The 21,063-nt window shown below is 36.0% G+C and overlaps 1 protein-coding gene across 1 annotated transcript in view; it reads left to right on the forward strand.

Moving 5' to 3' along the window:
- Positions 1 to 8,898, forward strand: part of LOC133532734 (uncharacterized) — a 72,370-nt gene extending 63,472 nt beyond the window's left edge. The window contains exons 9-10 of the mRNA XM_061871515.1: positions 6,792 to 6,925; positions 7,897 to 8,898. Coding sequence (XP_061727499.1) covers positions 6,792 to 6,925; positions 7,897 to 7,993 — 231 coding nt within the window. The 3' untranslated portion in view covers positions 7,994 to 8,898. The remainder of the gene's footprint in view (positions 1 to 6,791; positions 6,926 to 7,896) is intronic.
- The last annotated feature ends 12,165 nt before the right edge of the window (positions 8,899 to 21,063 follow it).

A 21,063-nucleotide genomic window follows, 5' to 3' on the forward strand; every position in this document is an offset into this window, starting at 1 on the left:
ATTATAATGTCAAAAGTTTACATGCCAAAATGAAATATGGTATAATTAGAATTTATAATGTCAAAAGTTTACATGTCACAATGAAGTTATAGCTAGAAATTATAATTAAAATATTCATCAATGGTATAAAAACTTGCATTACACAATATATTTTTCAATTTAAATTTGAATTCATCATTTGGTAGCGACTTTATGTTTGCAGGAATTTTATTAAATATTTGTATACACATGTGATACGCGCTTTTTTTTCTTATTTTAAGCTTATAGGGCGGTAGTGCCATTTGGTACTGTCGAAGAGGTCTATTATTTATATTATTAAATGGCGGGAAGAGTTCTAGATTCTGCTTCACAAAGACAGCTGCTTCGTAAATGTATAGACTTGTCAGTGTCAATAAGTTAAGCTTTGCAAAATCAAGTCGGCACGAGTCTCTGCGACCTTTACCACAAATAGTTTTAATGCACTTTCTTTGAGCTACAGATGCACGTTCTATTTCAACTGAGTTTCCCCATAAGATGATCCCATATCTAAAAATAGACTCGATATACGCATGATATGTTACGAGAGCTGTTTTTTGCGAAACCGTTTCTTTGAGTCTCCATAATACATATATAAATCTATTAACTTTCTTACATACACTTTCTACATGTTTTTTCCAGTTACAGTGAGTGTCTAAAGTTAAGCCTAAGAATACAGAATCTTCTACTTCTTCTATTTCGATGTTGTCATGTAAAATGTTTATTATCTGTGGCGCTGCTTTATATGATCTAAACTGGATAAATTTTGTTTTGGTAAGATTTACCTTTAAATGATTTTCACTAAGCCAACCGATGACATCGTTCAATGCCATATTTACCTCGCATTCATATGAGTCTACATTGGTACCTTTGATTAATATCGTGGTATCGTCAGCAAATAGGATGCAATCATGTCGGATACATTCAGGTAAATCATTGATATATATCAAAAACAACAACGGGCCTAAAATGCTGCCTTGAGGCACCCCGTATGTATTAACTTTATACTGAGACTTATACGATTTCAGCTTATTTTGTTGAACCCTCTCAATTTGAGTACACTGCTTTCTTTCAGACAAGTAACTTTGGATCCAGGAATATGCGGGTCCTCTAATTCCATACCGTTGGAGTTTGTCTAAAAGTCGGCGGTGACAGACGGTGTCAAAAGCTTTAGACATATCCAACAGTAATACCCCAACTGGAATGCCTTTGTCTATACAGTCCGTAATTAAATTATTTAACTTAAAGCAAGCTAACGTCGTAGTTTTTTTTTTCCGAAAACCGTTTTGCTCGTCCTTTAAAATATTAAATTTGTCTAAGAAACTTTCGATTCTGTTGTACATGGCTCGTTCATAAATTTTAGCCATGACAGGGATTAATGTGATGGGACGATAATTACCTAATTCCGACTTGTTACCTTTTTTAAATATTGGTTTGACGACTGATTTTTTTAATATCGTAGGGAATGCACCTTGTTCGAAGGATTTGTTAATCAAATACGATAGATGAACTGCCAGTATCGATGAAATACTTTTTATGATTTTGGTCGGTATTTCATCAAATCCAGTAGAGGAGGTATTTTTAAGAGCGCATATGATTTTATATATTTCACTAGGACCAGTTGGCGTTAGAAACATACTGTTTTGTTGAGATTTAAAGGTTATTGGCTTTGGGAACTGATGGCTGTTATTAGATGATTGGTTTATATTAATATAATAATCATTAAATTCTTCTGCAATGTCTTGAGGCCTGTGTAATTGGATGTCATGCCTGTCTGTAATGCTAGTTATTTCTTTTTTAGATGTTTGATTGTAACTACCTTTGATTACATTCCACGCAGCTTTGCATTTATTTGATGAGTTTGATATGAATTTAGTATTTTGTATTTTTTTTGAGTGAGAGATGCATTTTTTAAGTATTCGTGTATAGTTATGCAGCCGTTCTTTATTCAAGTCTTTATTTTGTGTGCTTTTTTGATGTTTAAGGAACAGTTTTCTTTTCGTAACACAACATCGCTTAAGTGATTTCGTAATCCATTTCAGCTTTCTATTTGCGCTTGATATTTTTATCTTTATTACAGGAAAGCAAAGATTGTGGAATAGAACTATAAGATCATGAAATACGGTAAATGCTTTATCTGAACAATTTTCATCGTAAATTTCTGAGAACGAGAGCTGACTGACGTGATTTTTAAATATGAGGATATTTTCTTCGCTATAGTCTCGTTTCGTAGAGTACCATTCGCGTATGTAATTATTTATTTTAATGGGTAAAGTTACGATTTGAGCTGTGTTATGGTCTGATAGGCCTAATTGTACAGTTTTCCCTGTCGCCGTTTTTAGGCTGCTAATTATATGGTCGATGCAATTATTTTTCCGAGTAGGTTCATTTATATGACTAAACATATTATAGTTGTCAAGAAGAGCAAAATAGTCCTTTGTTGTGTTATTTTTAATTAACGTATTAATGTTGAGATCGCCACATATAATAATTTTTTTACGACTATTAGCTTTTGATCGGAGAAACTTTAGCATTTTCTCTAATTGTATAAAAAATGAATTTATGTTCGAATCAGGAGTTCTGTATAGGCACACGACTACCAAATTAGAGTTATGTATTTCGATGCCACAGCATTCAAATTCTCGTTGGATAGAAAATGTTTGTATGATAGGTAGATCATCTACATCAAGAGTTTTATCAACCACTATGGCGACACCGCCTCGTTTCTTAGGTCTAGAGTAAAAGGAGACTAATTCATAGTCTTTGAGAACAAGATTATTTTCGATACCAGAGGACAAAAACGTTTCTGAGAGGCAGATTACGTGTGGAGCAGTTCCTTCATTTTTAAAACTATCCAGGATTATTTCTAGTTCATCAATTTTTGATAAAATGCCAGCTATATTTTGGTGGAATAAGCGTAAAGTATCATGTTGAGACACGAAAAGTCCTATCTTGTGAGTCGCATGCGTTTATATCGTTCAGGTGGCTGCTTTCGGTAGACACGCGTGGTTGTGTATTTTCGAGGTATGCAGGCTCATTCTGGGAATGTTCGGGGCGCGGTGACTGACTACATGTTGGCTGCTGAGGCTGAAAGGCCTCCTGTGGCTGATTAGGGAGCTGAAGCTGTTTGGACTGCTGACCCTCAGTCTTTGAAGGCTGCTGCGGTTGTAGGGGTCGCTGTGACTTATCGTCATCGATTACCCATTCTTGGCCACTTATGAATAATCGTCCATTCCGTATGACAGCGTGTTTGCCGTTCTTTCGGGCGTTTTGAAGGCAGTCTCTCATTTGATGTCTTTTTTTTAATGCTGTGCTGTCTAATAGTTCGGCAACGGCATATCCAGTATTATAAAAACAGGACGCATTATTAAGTACATATTTCTTCATACGTTGACTGATCAGTTCGATTATGAGCGGGCGGCGAGCACCTTTTTTCCCAATTCGTGCTATAGTTTCGATGTAGGGATTTATGTTTATATGTAATATGTCGTAAAACATAGAACTAATCCGCGGAAAAAGATCTTCTTCAGTCTCTCCAAGATACTCATCTAGTCCATACAATATAAACTTTTTTTCGTTTTGTTTAGTGGAAGATATCAAGCTCGCACTGAGATGTGCTTGTAAATCTGTTATTTCTCTTTTTATTGTATTATTTTCATCCTGTAGGGTCCTTATTAATATGTTAGCATCTTGTAACTGTTTTGTCAGATTTTGTTGTTGAGTGTCAAGCATATTATTTCTCTGTAAGAAGTCGTTTTTGACCTTATCAATAGCCGCAGTTATTTCTGAATGGATTAATTGTTTTATGTCTTTTTTAATGGTTTCGTTGTGCTTAGTTAATTTTAAATCTAACAGGGCGCTGATCTGGTCGATTGTTATAGGTAGCTGACGGGATTGATTGGGTTGTGCTATACTACCTTTGTGTATATTTATCTGGGGTTCGTCTTGAGTGAGTTCATTCATCGATACATCTTGTGGTGCGGTTACGTCATAGGGTTTTCTTACGGGCGTATTATCATTTCTATTTCTCTTTGTAATATTCGAGCATGACGGGCAGTTCCATCTACGCTCAAGATCTTGTTTGCTTGATAAATAATTTGATAGGGTCATGCCAAGACAACAAAAATGGTAAGTATCTTTACATGCGACACATCTTACTATTACCGAGGGGTCAGTTATTAGGTCATCACATCCAATACACTTCATTTTGCTTAATTCTTTCACTCAAATCAAAGATAAAGTCCTATTGTTTGGCAGTAATGCAACACCGCATGCACATATGTATTTTTTGTATCAATAAGAAAAATAAAAAAGAACGGAAGAACAAAAAAATAAAAAATGCAAAAAAGTTTCTCAGTTCATAAGAATCGAACTCGGTCACTTTGCGCTACAGGCTTAACATATACCGCACAGCCATGAATGCACATACACAACGGGCGAAATTAAGTATCGTTAGATGATTTGACAAAAGACACGGTGATAAGCAAGACCCGATGGCAGCGGTCAAAGTCCAAGTCAATTTAAACGTAGAAACGGTCACTTTTATATTTACAATGTTCATATTTCTATTCACTTCGCAGTTTTTATTGTTTATGTCACTGTATTTATGTATTTTAAAACGGTTGGTTCTCACTTAAAGCATTTTTTTTGTTAGAATTCAGTCTAAAAATAAACATTTGCAAGTCTGTAGTATTTTGTATATTTACAACACTTCCTGGTCATATTGCACTTAGATAACTCTTCCACAGTTTTCACGTATAGTTATTATCACGTCAGTCTTATTTTTATTACATTTTGGCAGTATTTACTATTTTTAGCATTAAAAATATCGCAGAGCACTTGTTTACGTGACAGCCAGCGCCATCTAACGTGTTGTGATTAAGAAATAGGCTAAATTATTCTATAAAACTCGATAGCTTCGTTCAATAAATTTTCCTCAATTCAATGGTCCTTGATTGTCTCCCGATTTGTATGAAAATATAGCATTTACCACTGCGTTCAAAAATTCAAAATTCAAAAATTTATTCTGCATTTAGGCCTCAAGGGCTCTTTTACAAGTCAGTACAATATTTATAGTAACATCATATGGTGACATGAAAAATACATAACAACATTTATAAATACAACAGCCAATACCTGGTGTTGTCCAATTTTGGTGTCTAGCAGTGGCGCACCGCTACGGAACCAATACTTTTTGATGCATGTTTATGTAGACAAATTTGATAGTTTTGTATTAGGTAAATTACCTATGTATTTGACATTTCCTGCTGTAATGCAGTCGACCGCAGCAGTATTGCGGCACGACAATACTACTGACTGCATTGCTGTCAGAAAAACTTTAGCTATACTACACACTCAAAATTTGAGGGTTCAATGTAATAATTTTGGACCCGGGTACGTCCTTAAACTACGTCCAAAACGGAGGTATGGGCATTGTGAATTTCATCTCGCTTTGTGTGGTAGGGCACAGCCAGTGGATGTCATTCCAGATCTAGAGCAGAGCCCAACTGGGGGAGTACCTCCACCTTACAGAAAACCGCAGCCAAATAACACTACACCCTACTCATAGTGTTGTGTTCCTGCCGGTGAGTAAGGTTGCCCGAGCTCTACGAGGGGGGGCGGGTTTAGGGTCGGCAACGCGCATGTAACTCCTCTGGAGTTGCAGGCGTATATAGGCGACGGAGACTGCTTACCATCAGGCGGGCCGTATGTTTGTTTGCCACCGACGTAGTATAAAAAAAATAATGGAACCCTAAAAAGCTTTTGTTACAAAATTAAAAATCTACATACTTTCAAAATATTGATAACCAAGTATAAGAATGTTGTTAAAATACCCCTACTCGGACGGGAATAAATATATACCGTAAAACCACCCAACTATAGTCCAAAGCTCCCAACTATGGTCCACAAATAAACTAAATTTTTCTCGTTCAGGTGTGTATTTTACTATATTTTTGTAGTTCTAAGGCAAAGTATGTTTACAAATGGAAGGTAAAACTAGGAGTAAACCGAAAGGAACATTGGTATAGATACTTAATTTCCTTTTGAACTTGTGGACCATAGTTGCAGTATTGGACTATAGTTGGGTGGTTTTACGGTACTGGCAACATATTTCAAATCCTTAAATGATTTTTTAAATGATAAGTTTTAAAAATATAGTTAATGTACATAAAATAATATTAGATTACATAGTGCCTTTCTCCATATTTGCTGCGCCCAACAGGGTACATAATGTGAGAACATAGAATTAAGATTACCACCTGTATTTAACCATTATGTGCAATAAATGTATTGAGTATTGAGTATTCGTCGCGTCGCACGCACACGACGATCGTGTTTCGCCTTCGCTTTTCGCAGATAAGCCGTATGGAGACTATCGGTGTCTGTGTATTATGTCTATGGTTGGCACTTTGTACGTGTCGATATTTTATAATCGTACATTGACTGTACCTCTATAGTCTGTATCTTTAGGTATTTAAAAAAAGGTAAAATCTACCCTCAAATGGCTCCTTAAGGCAGTTCAGGGTAGATGAAAACATTACATGATCAAATATGTAGGTTTAAAGTCAGGTCGTTCAGTGACAGATCCAGGCGGTTTTGTATTTGGTTGGTTAACCAATAAATATTAAAACTACCCGAAAATGTACAAATTGTTTGTTTACCTTTTTTAAATACCTAAAGATACAGACTATAGCTAACAGATTTGTCCCCAAGTTAAATATTGGTGTACCATCGCTTCGCTCGGTCAATATGAAAGATGGCGTTGTCTGTCGCAGGACGTGAAGGGCGGGGACACGGCGCTGCACCTGGCCGTCAACTCCTCCACCTGCGAGCTGCGGCTCGTCATGACGCTGTTCCAACACTTGGACCGCGCCAAGTGGAAGCAGCTGGCCCACGTGTCCAACCGCAGGTGAGCATTCTACTTGCCAACCTTACGGAATATGTGGTAACACTATTTGAAATAGAGGTGGATTATCAAAGAAAACTGTAGCCACAGTAAATTTACTGCCAACTTTCGACACATGATTAAAATTTTTATGCGATTTTCTGTAAGGTGGAGGTACTTCCCCAGTTGGGCTCTGCTCTAGATCTGAAATGACATTCGCTGTGCTGTGCCCTACCACACAGAACATTGTTACATATCGAAAAATAGGCGTCTTCTAATAGACCTTAGGCCAAAGGTATGGCGGCATCGTTTCGAGGGATGCTCTTTAGTAGTATTTAACAAGATTCGGAACCGTTTTAAAAAATAGCGGTAAATACCGGTTTATTTCGGTTTTACTCCGAACTTAAGAATGCGTTATAATTAAGAACTTTATTGTAACCTGAATAACCCTGTTTATTCGACGAGGAAGAAACCGGTTTTTATTGTACTAAACCGGTTAATTGGACAAGAACTATTCTCATAAACAGGTTTCAAAATAACGGTTTTTCGAGTGAAACCGAAATTAAAAGTATTTGCGCGAAGTATATGATAACGGATTGGAAATTTAACTGGTTTCTGAGCCTTGGTGCTTAGTTTATAGGGCGTGTTAATACGTTTATATACACTTAAACTACAACCATAAATATCTACGTGATTAATTTTTTTATTGTACGTACTGACAAGTCTGCCCAGCTCTTGATAAGTACAATAGTTATTTACGATACAAATGCGAAAAATAGTAAATTCGTAACGAGTGGCGATAACACACGACCGAAGAAAATCGACACGAGTTGCGAATTACCTATTCGCACATGTATCGTACAACGTTTTACAGTACATATGACCCTTTAAATTTGAGACATAGTTACATAATGTGCTAATTTACGCACTAGTGCGGAAAAGTAGCACCATATGTACTGTAACATAAATTTATGATCAAAATATTTTGTTTCCAGCTCGGTGACGCCCATCGAGTACGCGCGCTCCCAGAGCAAGTCCATCAGCCGCCCCTACCCGCCCGAGGTGCTCGACTTCCTCAAGAAATGCCGTTGACCGTACATATATACATCGTATGAATGTCATACAAACATGAAAAGTCCTTTGGATAGACTATTTTTGGATTTGAGAATCCTTAACAAGGAATCTCAAATACCGGCCCGCAGAAACCGGGAAACCCTTAATTAAACTTGTTACCTTACCACACTAGCTTATTCTGAAGAGATTTGAAATAGAGGTGGATTGTTAAAGAAAGCTTTGTAGGCACAGTAAATTTACTGCCATCTTTCGACACATGATTAAAACTTTTAGAGCGCCATTTGACTTTGATCCATATTATTTTACTGATATGTGTTCAATTTGTTAAATATCAAAAAGTGGCGCCATCTTACCGGACATAACCCAAAGGTTATGGCGCCGTTCTTTAACAATTATTTTTTGTACGAGCTCACATTGCCCACTGATTTAACTTTGCTCACACTTCGTACCTATCACATTAGGTTAATATACAAATATATTCTAAAATGATGAAATATTAAACTAAAAGTTGTAGTGTTTCTTAAATAATAAAATAAGTGAAGTACATTTTGCAATTAAACTATACTTACCTACATTGATTTCCTACTGTTTCCTGGTGGGCAAAGTTGACATTACATTTTTATACGAAACACTATGAAATATGTACCTTATTTAGGTAAGGGTTTTAAGTTTCTTCTGTTTTTGTTGCCTGTAAATGTTTTTGAATGTCACGAATATTTTTTTTTATCTTTTCTTATCTTAAGTAAAGTGTTTACGAAGGACACGATAAGAAGGTATAATATATCGCAAATTAACATTTAAGATCATGTGTTTCACAGCTTAATTGTTCAGTGCCTTATGCGATATATAATTAAGTTATTATTAAGTTTTAGTTAAGTAAACCATGACATAAGGCGAAACTTATGAAATTTTCATGTCATTCATAGAGCTTAAAGCCGGGTTTTAGTAATAGTTGCATTATGTTTATTATTACCACAGAAGGTAATTTTACCAGTGAACAAAAGTTTAATACTAGGTATATAACGTACATAGAGTCAGATAAACCTAACTCTGTACACTTTTCGGTGACTAAGTGTCCATTAACTATAAATGAAATATGACGTTTACAGTGGCACTGCCACACTTTGTTCTGGCAAAGTCAGCAAAGACTTAGCTCAGTCGGATAAGTGTATTGGCAGATTCATAAAATAGATATATTGTGCGTCGATCACTTTTAATGTAAAAAAAAATAAAAAAAAAATAACACAAATGTGAATGAAATGACACCATTTAAAATTAGAGCTGTCTCTCTCGCACTTATATAAAATTATGTATATTTTTTATGTTATTTGCCTCATTAGTGCTGGTTTTTGTCACCGCGATAGTTTAACACCGAGTTTATTACAATATGAGATTTAGTTGTTATTCTTATTCATGCTAATCGTAATCTTGTTATAAGCATTTGGCTAAGTTAATCTGGTTCGAACGAATTTCGTTCGTGACGATATTTTTAGGGTTCCGTAGCCAAATGGCAAAAAACGGAACCCTTATAGATTCGTCATGTCCGTCTGTCTGTCCGATTTTTTTGTATATATGGATGGATTATCGCATTGCTTCTAAAATCCCATAAATGCTTAACATGTTTTAGAAATATGATATCAACTGGTTACTTTATATGCATTATTCGCATGAATAATTAATTAATTTAGTTGATAGAATGTGTTATACAATCCGGTTGAAACAAAATAGTTACGTTATTATTTGAGATTGACTTAAACATAATATTTGCATAATATTAATAATTAAATGTTAGAGATCTTAGATATGGTTAAAAATAGAATTATGAAGTCATGTGTACCTATTCTATAATCATCACAATGAACAATTGAACACACCACAATGCATATTAATTTATAAGTTTGTTTTCAATCGTAACTTAAGCTTAAGAATTGTCTGTCCTTGCAAAAATTATAAAGATTTGACATTTTTTTTCGGAAGTTCCAAATTATCAATGTGGTTACCTTAAAATGCACAGGGCCAAATTTATTTTTAATGCTGTAGATTTTAAGTATAATAAAAATTTCCCCATACATTGTTTTTTAGTAATAAGATAAATTGTTAAATATCGATAAAACAATTGACAAAAACAAAATGAGAACGGCAAGAATATGTCAATTTGGACACAAGCTTTTAATCTAACATCTGCTTAACCCTTTGACTGCGGAAAATGTCAACTGACGCGCGCGGCGACAGCCCAATATCAACCTTCGTGCATTCCGACAAGGTTCACGATGCGCCGCACAAGATAGGCGTGGCGTTCAAAGGGTTAAAACTTTGCTGGTATTGATCTCCCGCTTTCGCATATTGATCTGATGATCGTAGTGGTTTAAATTAGGAGAAAATTGAAATTAAAATAACCCACCATAATGGGCAAAAAATATTGTTGGTCAACTTTGCCCTCGAGGAGGCAAAGTTGTAACAAAATGTGGCAAAATAGCGCCATCTGTTAATAGTACTATGATACCTGCACATCCTTTTGAACGATAACGATAGTAATTCTTATATTAATGACAATCATTAATGTATTTTTTGCTTTGATGTGAATAGTATCGTGTTTGTTCGAAAGGATTTTTAAAACGAAATATGTGTATGTCGTTTATTATATATTCCATTTGAAATATTGTCGTAAAAACAATGAGTTATATATTTTGTTTGCAATAAAATGATAAGTTTTTACTGAACAACGTCTTTCTTTTTACCGATAAAGATTTCGCACATGTATCGTACAACGTTTTACAGTACATATGGCCCTTTAAATGTTCGACACAGTAACGTAATATGCTAATTTTCGCACTAGTGCGGTAAAGTAGCACCATATGTACTGTAATAGTACATTACGATACAAGAACGAAAAATAGGAAATTTGAAATGAGTGGCGATAAATTAAAACACGACCGAAGGGAGTGTTTTAAATCGTCACGCGTTACGAACTACCTTTTCGCACATGTATCGTACAACGTTTTACAGTACATATGGCCCTTACAATTTTGGACATACGTAATGTGCGTGTGCGTGTGTGTGTAATTTTGGGTTTCGTAATGTGCTGATTATCGCAACAGTGCGGTAAAGTAGCGCCATATGTACTGTAAAAATATTCGTCCGAAGCTTTGCTCCGAGATCGTTAGTGCTATAAAGCTGCAATTTAACACGGATACATGAACCATGCATGACATAGGACAGTAAAATACAAAGTTTTTTTCGGATACCTCCCAAACAGAATAGGGTTGTTTCCATCTACAAATCTTAGGGCAGAATAGTATCCCAATAAATTCTTATGGATTATAAGAACATGTTGAACTACCTTTAGTGAACCTCTAATGAGCATATTTTTGTAAATATTGAATTTAAAATATCTTTTAACACACGTCACGTCGAAACGACATTGAAGATTCTGATGACGTCACAACTCACGGTTTGACACTGGGCTATAACCGCGAAAATCGAAGTTCGTCATTGCGGGCATTTTTCTCTGTCATTCTAATTACGTCTTAGTAAGAGTAAAAGAAAAAGATCCCCACAATATACGATTTTCGGTTTTTGCTGTAGGCCCCCCGTTGTCTGTTCCAAAGAGTAAAATAAGTATATAGGTCTGTTCTCGCACAAAATTTAATATTCAAGCCGTAGCCATTTTGGTGGTGGGCAATTAACTGAAGCTTCGATATCTGCACTAAAAATTAACATCATAGAAATGCTAATGGACAATAAATACTTTATAATATATAAAAACTCATTATTATAGAAAACATATTTTATTAGCTGGTTAAAAACTCACACGCACGCATACACAGCTTGCCCACCACCTAAATGGCTACGGCTTGAGTATCAAATTCTGCACTGAGAATAGCACCTATATAATTACTTTACTCTTTGGTATGTACATAGTTGTGTCAAACCGTAAACTGTGACGTCATACAATTTTCAAAGAGCGTTTTGGGCGCGAAAGCATGGGTCAAAATATATTTTGTTAATTTAACATATTTAAAGCCGTCTTTAGAGTAAAAGTTAAATTTTAGGGCAACGTTTGGTTAATATAGAACGTATTACAAACGTTTCAAAAAATTGGAAACAACTCTTTATTTTTCTGAAAACAAAAATCACTTTAACCCAATCGTGTGGAATATCGTTGCAAAGGTCTTTCAAAACAAATTAGGGTCTCCTAAAACCATTTTTTGATATAATTAATATTTTCAGAAATAATCGCTCCTAAAGAAAAAAAATATGTGCCCCCCCCCCCCCTCTTACTTTTAAATGAAAGTGTCATTTTTGTTAAAAAATGTTCAAATATCAAGGAATATCACGCGAAACTCTGCGTAGGGGGCGCCACTACCACAATACATCACAATCTACCGCGAAACAAGAAAATCGAATTTTCGTTATCTAATCTCTATCACTCTTGCATATTCGAGTGATGAAGATAACTAAACTTCGATTTTCGCGTTTCCCGGTAGGCCCTTTGTAAACAAACCGCCTTGATGCATCAATGTCATATTTTATTATCTGTAAAAACATGTCAAAAAACAGTTTAAGGCACAAGTTACTCTATGGTTTATGAAAGGTGCTAGTGTTGCACTCTGGCGGCAGAACATAGCAGTAATACCCTATATATGGAGGCAAATTTCGGTAATTTCTACGAAACCATTAATTTTCTCTTCATTGGCTTTTCGTTCGTTTACAAACTAATCAACACAAACGCTTTGAAAATGATACATTATGCCGCATTAATAGTTATTTGTTTTACAAGGGGGCAAAGTTGTTAATCGCATTGATACCCGAGCAGGCGAAAGATTCCAAAATTGAACCACGAGCGTAGCGAGTAGTTCGAAAAGTTAAATCTTGAGCGTTGCGAGTGTTTCAAGGCAGGAGGGATAAACAAATTTTGCCTCCGAGTGAATCACAATTTTTTTCACCACACCAACCGGAAGAAAACGGTAACTAAGATATCAAATCATTTCGAAATGAACGTCATTAAATATTTATCATTCAAATCATTTAAAAGTTAATTCTATCAGCGACCATAAGAAAACACACAATTTGCATGAGATTACTTTGCCCCACATGTGGATAAAATGCAACTTTCTCATCAGTTTTTGAACAATCAATAGAGCCTTTACCATCGGGTGTGGTGAAAAATGTTTTGCCAAAGTATTTTTCGGCCATCTTGTATCTGAGATATCTATAAAAACAACGGTTGTTTAGCAGTTCATGTCCCCGTTTTACTCGTAGCAGGCATGCAAGTTAAGGCCAAGCCTTACAGCATGCGTGCTTAAGTCTCTCAGACAAATAAATGTCGTGTTACGAAATAAAACGAATAAAAGATTATTTTTAAAGGTCCTTTATTCTACAATGAATACAATTTTAGATACTTTCATACAAAACATAGGACAGGAATCAAAGGCATAGCTGATAGTATACACCGTGGGCTGGTAAAACCCGACAAATTTTAACCACGCATTCCTGAGGTCATGAGGAGCAAAAAATTTTATATAAGTTTTGGGAAAATTCGGCAATTTTTTTTTTATCAGTAAAAAAAATTTTTTTTTGCTTTTTTTTCATGCGACACGTTATTTCTTCTTACTTCTAGACCAAGTCACAGTGGCCGCGTCGCAGCCAAAAAGGAGTTTTTCGCTAAGTTATTACAGAAATGTTTTTTTACAAAAATTGTCATTATCTCTAAAACAAGACCGATTTCTGAAAACTTTCTATGACATTTTAGTCTCTAAATGCGGTCAAGAATACATCTTTAAAATCCGTCGGGTTATATCGGTGTAAAAAATAGAGAAGGGATTAAATTGTAATAAAAATTAGTTACAGTTCTTAAAGGTAAAATTAACAATTTCCAATTTGCTTTATCAAATCCAAAACAGCACAATCCGGTAGGTAATGAGATTCTGAAGTCATCATCATCAGCTGTCCTATCGTCTATAGCAGTTCATGCCGCCATAGCAGTTGGCGTGGAAGGCGTGTCCATGAGCCTGGCAGCAGGAGTCCTTCTCGGGGTCGCTGCGGCTGCAGACTATGTCGCACGGCGGGACGCGAACCTGGATCATAGGATGTAAGATAAAACTACTGTTTTTTCATCCATAACAAATCGATGTTGTAAAAATTCGGTAGGGTTCGGTAGTCTACTCTATTTTACATGTACCAGTGGGGACTCCCTCTGGTCGCATAACAACGTTTGTCATATTTTTAATTGTCATAAAACTTTATGCATACAATTGGGAGTCATAAAAATCTTTAGTCAGAATTATTCCTAAGCATAACTGGGTTTTTGTCATAAATGAGTTATGTCATAATTTTTATAGTCATAAATTTAATTCGCATAAAATTTTAGGTAAGGTTCGTTAGGTATGCACAAAAAATATATGACAAGTGCTATGTATGTCATCAAGTATTATGGCTAATGTAGAACATAATGTAATATGACTTTTCATTTGTATGCGCAATGATGATTATGACACAAGTTGTTATGCGTATCAAAGATATGACTTAAACTTTTATGCAACCGAATATGGACCCTTACTAGTGCCCTAAAGCAAAGAGAATTGGAAATAGAGGTGGATTGTCAAAGAAAATGTAGCCACAGTAAATTTACTGCCATCTTTCGACAGATAATTCCAACTTTTAGAAAGCCAATTGATCATTATTTTTTCACTGATAAGTATGTGTTAAATATCAAAAAGTAGCGCCATCTTACCGGACATAGGCCAAAGGTTGTGGCGCCATTGCTCGGAACGATGCCGCCACTTTTTCTTATTTAACAAATTTAACACATATCAGTGAAAGAATAAGGATCAAAGTCAAATGACGTTCTAAAAGTTTGAATCATGTGTAGAAAGATGGCAGTAAAGTATTCTTGCCTTCGTTTCAGGATTATTGAATCCTGCGTACATTGTTACGCCCTCGCCGTAAATATGTCATTTTGTCTCCTTGTGTCACAATTTGTGATAAAATGTGTCTCACAATCTACTATGTCCCTCTTAGCGGCAAGATGGCAGAACGTGTTCCACGAAAATTTGGATCTTTCTTATGAATAAGGTCGTTTTGGTTTTTTTGTAAGCTTTTGAATATTTCGTTAAGTAGGCAATCGTGAAAATTAGATCCCATCAATAACATTTTCATGTAAAATGTTGCCAAGACAAAACCATAAGGTCCGCACTGTTAAAAAATATCAGATCTCTTGTAGAGCCAAGCTTCTAACTCTACAAGCCCTAACTTCACAAACTTGCTTGGATGTTTCGTCGTTTCTAATAGTAAGAAGTATTGTATAATAATGAATAATCAATAGCACTACGTAAAGTAATACGTTTTGAGCAACAGTATTTAAAAAAATTAGAACAAGATCTTTTTGATTAATTGTAAAAATTTATTTATTTAGTCAAGTTTTACTAAAAAGGTAATATTCTCTGAAACTAGACTTAATAGTAAAAAAATTACGACATTTTAGGATCTAATGAATTGACGAGGTCCATATTACTGGTATCAATATCCAGTCAAGGTATTAAATATCGACATGGACAAAGTGCCAAAAATATGTACACGCGGCCTGAATTATTTCACATACATTATGGTTGCACCCACCGCCTACGGCCTGGCGGTCCAAGGGGCCTCGCGCCTCAACTATATCTCGGACACAACGTAAAAAATGTTCATTATTTCTTGCGCCACCAGAGGGCCTCGCTAAATGTACCTTGCCCACATAAAATTTTGGCCTTGCCCTGCCACTGATAGATAACATACATACATACATACATATAATCACGCCTATTTCCCGAAGGGGTAGGCAGAGACCACGGATTTCCAATTGCTACGATCCTGACATACCTCTTTCGCTTCCTTCACTTTCATGACAAATAGATAAATATTAAAAAAATCAACGGGATGCACTCCGGGAGTGCCGGCAGAAGTGAAAACTTGAATATTAACGTTTTGCATTTTTTTATTTTGGAATGGTTAGGGAATAATTTTGCAGGAATTGCTTTAATTATTAGTATAAAAGTACTATCATTTATGTGGTAAAATACAATGTTAATTTATTGCGCTATCGTACACAAATATTAAAAATATAACACTTGAGAACTACTTATTACAATTAATTAATATTAAAAAGTTTAACTTCCATTCATAATTTCAACGACTCTAACTAGCTTTAATGACATTGTAACAGTTTTCGATCAGGTCACGTGTCCGTCTTACGAATTTTCAATCTGTCGAATCTATCGGTCACGTGACCTGTCGCGAGTTTAAATTTTTTTCCCCATCGCAAAAAGTGCACAGTGCCGCTAAATAAGTTTTCACTTCAAAAATAGCAACATGCTACAAACCCAGTTATTGATAGCTTCAGTGTTGGCAATGAGTGCACAGGCGACGATGAGTAGGATCAAGCTTGTCTTGATAACGGCCATTTTGATTTTTCGAGATGGAAGGGGTTTCTGAAATGAAACAAACTAGGTATTTAAGTTCAATAACACAGATCGACCTAGCCCCAAAATAAACCAAGCTTGTACTATACTACCTACTAGGAGACGATATAGTAGTAGTAGTAGAGCCATTTATTCCAGACGATATACAAGGTGGCAAAAAATATGTGCAATCCCGATGCCATGGAGGACCAACCCCGAAATCGCGGGTCCAGGGAGTGACGAAAGTACGACTTTCCTCACTCCAGGGAGTGAGACAAAGTAGCTTTTTAATTGAGTTAAGACCATGAATACAGGAATAAAAACTTTACTTGACGTTGAATTTTTTTTTTACCTTAAATATGTTCTCACTACTGAGGTGAAAAGTTGTATGTGTCACACGAGAGCAAAGTTATTTTACATCTCGTGTTTTTGAGTCCCTCGCTCCGCTCAACATTCTAACTTAGAATCTTTCGCTTACTCGGGACTCAAAATCAACACTCGCAAGAAATACTAACTTTCCTATCTTGTTGCACAAATAACTATTTACACAGTTTTCAATCGTGGCTAAATACCGGATTAGGGTCTGTGCCTAACCTGTTAAAAATGACAATATGGCGGACGAATTTTCGAAATGACACCGTATTTACGAATAATTTCGCTTAAAATTTTGGTTTTTCCTCACAAGTGTTATGTTGTATTAAATTAAGTTTGTCAGTACCTGTATTCGTTGTATTAAATTAAGTTTGTCAGTACCTGTATTCGTTGTATTAAATTAAGTTTGTCAGTACCTGTATTCGTCTCGAAAGCAGGTATACTTGTGAGGTAATTACTGATTCAACTCGTATATATACGGCGTGTACACAAACAGGGAAAACTTAGTAAAGTGGTGTATTGATACAGTTTCCTCATCGTCTACATTGTTCATTCATAATATTTGCGCAGCTTAATGCGCGACAGGAAGGTAAATATATTTTTTTAAAGAAACTTAACAGGAAAATTAAAAAAAATACAATAAACAATAACAACCATTTTGCTGGCGGGAGCCAAGGCTCGGAAACCGGTTAAATTTCCAAACCATTATCATGCAGAGTGGCGCAAGTGCGTTGGAGATGGTCGCAACTTCTGCGACGAGGCCTGGTTTGCGGCACTGGCAGACAAAAGGGAAATAACCGGCCAAGAGCATGTCGGGCCACGCTCAGTGTAGGGTTCCGTAGTTACTCTTCCGTCACAATAAGCTAAACTTGAGCTTAAAGTGTAATAAATGGTACCTTTCACCCGAGTTGAACAAATAGGCAAATTTGCATAATCAGTACCTAATTAAAGTAAGTCTTTTTACTATGAAGGGAAAACATTTTGCGATAACTCAAAAACAGCTAAACTGATCATGTCCGCTATAGTTTTCATTTAATGTCTTTCTTAAGCTCTACTTCCACGATTTTTTTCATATTTGTTGGACCTATGGTTCAAAAGTTAGAGGGGGGGGGGGCACATTTTTTTTTTCTTTCGGAGCGATTATCTCCGAATATATTCACTTTATCAAAAAATGTTTCTTGAAAACCCCTATTAGTTTTGAAAGACCTTTCCAACGATACCCCACACTCTAGGGTTGAAGCGAAAAAAAAAATTCACCCCCACTTTACGTGTAGGGGACGTACCCTAAAAAAATTAATTTTTTAGATTTTATTGTACGACTTTGTCGGCTTTATTGATTTATATATCCATGCCAAATTTCAGCTTTCTAGCACTAACGACCACGGAGCAAAGCTTCGGACAGACAGACAGACAGACAGACAGACAGACGGACATGGCGAAACTATAAGGGTTCCGTTTTATGCCATTTGGCTACGGAACCCTAAAAAGGCACCGTAGCGAAACGTCACAGTCCGTCGCGAACTTCTCTTGCCAGCTCTGTGGCAGAGTATGCCGCTCTCGCATCGGTCTTTTCAGTCACCAAAAAAGATGTTTTGCGGACATTGCACTATAGATCGTCTGAAATAGACGCTAAGGCCAGTAGTAGTAGTATCATGTACTTGTTAAATCACTAATTAAATAAGTGAATGAGTATGAATGCGAGTTGAATTTTATTGCTAATGTCGACTCCATAGCTCGCTATTAGTTTTACCATGCGATAAAAACTCCGATGTCTACTCATGAACCGTGATAGTTAGACAGTTGAAATTTTCACAGATGATGTATTCTGTTACCAGTATAACAACAAATAAATACATGAGATACAGCCTGGAGACGGATAGACGGACGGACAGCAGAGTCTTAGTAATAGGGTTTTACCCTTCGGGTACGGAACACTAAAAACCACGTGTTACTGGAACAGAAACAGAAAGCAAATAGGTACAGCAGAACAATTACCTAGAAATGAAACAAAACTCACCACTTGATTTGCTATGATTATTTATTTCTCCAACCTTAACTTATCCACAGTAATGCCTTCTTAAAATCTACACTTCTCAATCCCTCAACAACCACGTCAGTCGACCGTTAACTTCGTTCTCCATTCCAACCCAGACATTTTTTTCATTATTCATAAGTACCCTCCTTTGTTTTTATCATTTTTCGAGCAAAGAGAAGGGAGCACGATACCAATATTACCAGATTAACCTTAATAATCACCCAAATAATTAAATTAATATTTTAAAATCATGACAGTATGTAGTAACAGTAGCTAATAATCAGTCTAGTTGTAACACCACATTTGCCCGTTAACACAGAAAGCGTATCCGAGGTACCCGTTATTAGTACAACACGCACTACTTTCTTGAATTTTTCCTGCAGAGCAGTAATCGTCACATCTAGGCACTCTCTCGTTTCGGGGGCTGAGCGCTTCTATATTAACTACGAGCGCTAATATTAGGAGCAGCGCTACTGTTCTAGAGAACATGGTTGTCGCTTTGCGAAATAAACTAGTAGTGACAGGTTGCCCTTTTTAGGGTTCCGTAGCCAAATGGCATAAAACGGAACCCTTATAGTTTCGCCATGTCCGTCTGTCTGTCTGTCTGTCTGTCTGTCTGTCTGTCTGTCTGTCTGTCTGTCTGTCTGTCCGAGGCTTTGCTCCGTGGTCGTTAATGCTAGAAAGCTGAAATTTGGCATGGATATATAAATCAATAAAGCCGACAAAGTCGTACAATAAAATCTAAAAATTTAATTTTTTTTAGGGTACCTCCCCTACACGTAAAGTGGGGGTGAATTTTTTTTTTCGCTTCAACCCTAGAGTGTGGGGTATCGTTGGAAAGGTCTTTCAAAACTAATAGGGGTTTTCAAAAAACATTTTTGATAAAGTGAATATATTCGGAGATAATCGCTCCGAAAGAAAAAAAATATGTGTCCCCCCCCCTCTAACTTTTGAACCATAGGTCCAAAAAATATGAAAAAAAATCGTGGAAGTAGAGCTTAAGAAAGACATTAAATGAAAACTATAGCGGACATGATCAGTTTAGCTGTTTTTGAGTTATCGCAAAAAGTTTTCCCTTCATAGTAAAAAGACTTATTTTAATTAGGTACTGATTATGCAAATTTGCCTATTTGTTTAACTCGGGTGAAAGGTACCGTTTCATCCCTTGGTTAACAATTTACTATACTTTAAGCTCCAGTTTAGCTTATTGTGACGGAAGAGTAACTACGGAACCCTACACTGAGCGTGGCCCGACATGCTCTTGGCCGGTTTTTTATATATTGGTGTATGTATACGAGGGGTGATCCAAAATGATGAATGATGAAGAGTATGAATAACACATCACATGTTTAATAGTTATTTGTTTTATAAGGGGGCAAAGTTGTTGTTTAACCGCTCATGCTAATATTGATACCCGAGCAAGCGAAAGATTCGATAAGTGGAATCTTGAGCGTTGTGAGGGTTTCAAGGCACGAGGGTTAAATAAACCTTTGCCTCCGAGTGAAACACAACATTTTTCACCACACTAACGCGAGGAAAATAATAGCTATGAAATACCAAAAAAAAAAAACCAAATAAAATCCAAATGAACGTAATTAAATATTTATCATCCAAAATTATCATTTAAAAATCAATTCGACCAGCTAACATAAGGAAACGACTCAAAATTTGCATCTGATTACTTTGCCCCACATGTGGATAAAACGCAACTTTCTCATTAGTTTTTGAACAATCAGGAGGGCCTTTACCAGTTGGTGTGGTGAAAAAACATTTATTTAGATTAATTTAGTCTCTTCGTGAGCTGACTAACATAAACCATCGTACCTCTAGATGTACTGTTTTAAAAAAAATGTTGACCCTTAAAAAATGCCTTAATAACGACCATTACTTCGCTATCATCCAAAAAATGTTTGCTTCTAAGATGTTATGACGACCAATTTGGCCTAGTGGATAGTGACCCTGCCTACGAAGCCGATGGTTCCGGGTTCAAATCCTGCTAAGAGCATTTATTCGTGTGATGAGCATGGATATTTGTTCCTGAGTCATGGGTGTTTTCTATTTATTTAAGTATTTATAAATATTTATATATTATATATATGGTTGCCTAAGTACCCTCAACACAAGCTTTATTGAGCTTACTGTGGGACTTAGTCAATTTGTGTAATAGTGTTCTATAATATTTATTTTATTATTTATTATTTATGTTTCAGCCGTGGAAAGGAAAAAAGACGCTGGGTGCTAGA

This window comes from Cydia pomonella, chromosome 27 (genome assembly GCF_033807575.1).
Source record: "Cydia pomonella isolate Wapato2018A chromosome 27, ilCydPomo1, whole genome shotgun sequence".
Classification (NCBI taxonomy): Eukaryota; Metazoa; Arthropoda; class Insecta; order Lepidoptera; family Tortricidae; genus Cydia; species Cydia pomonella.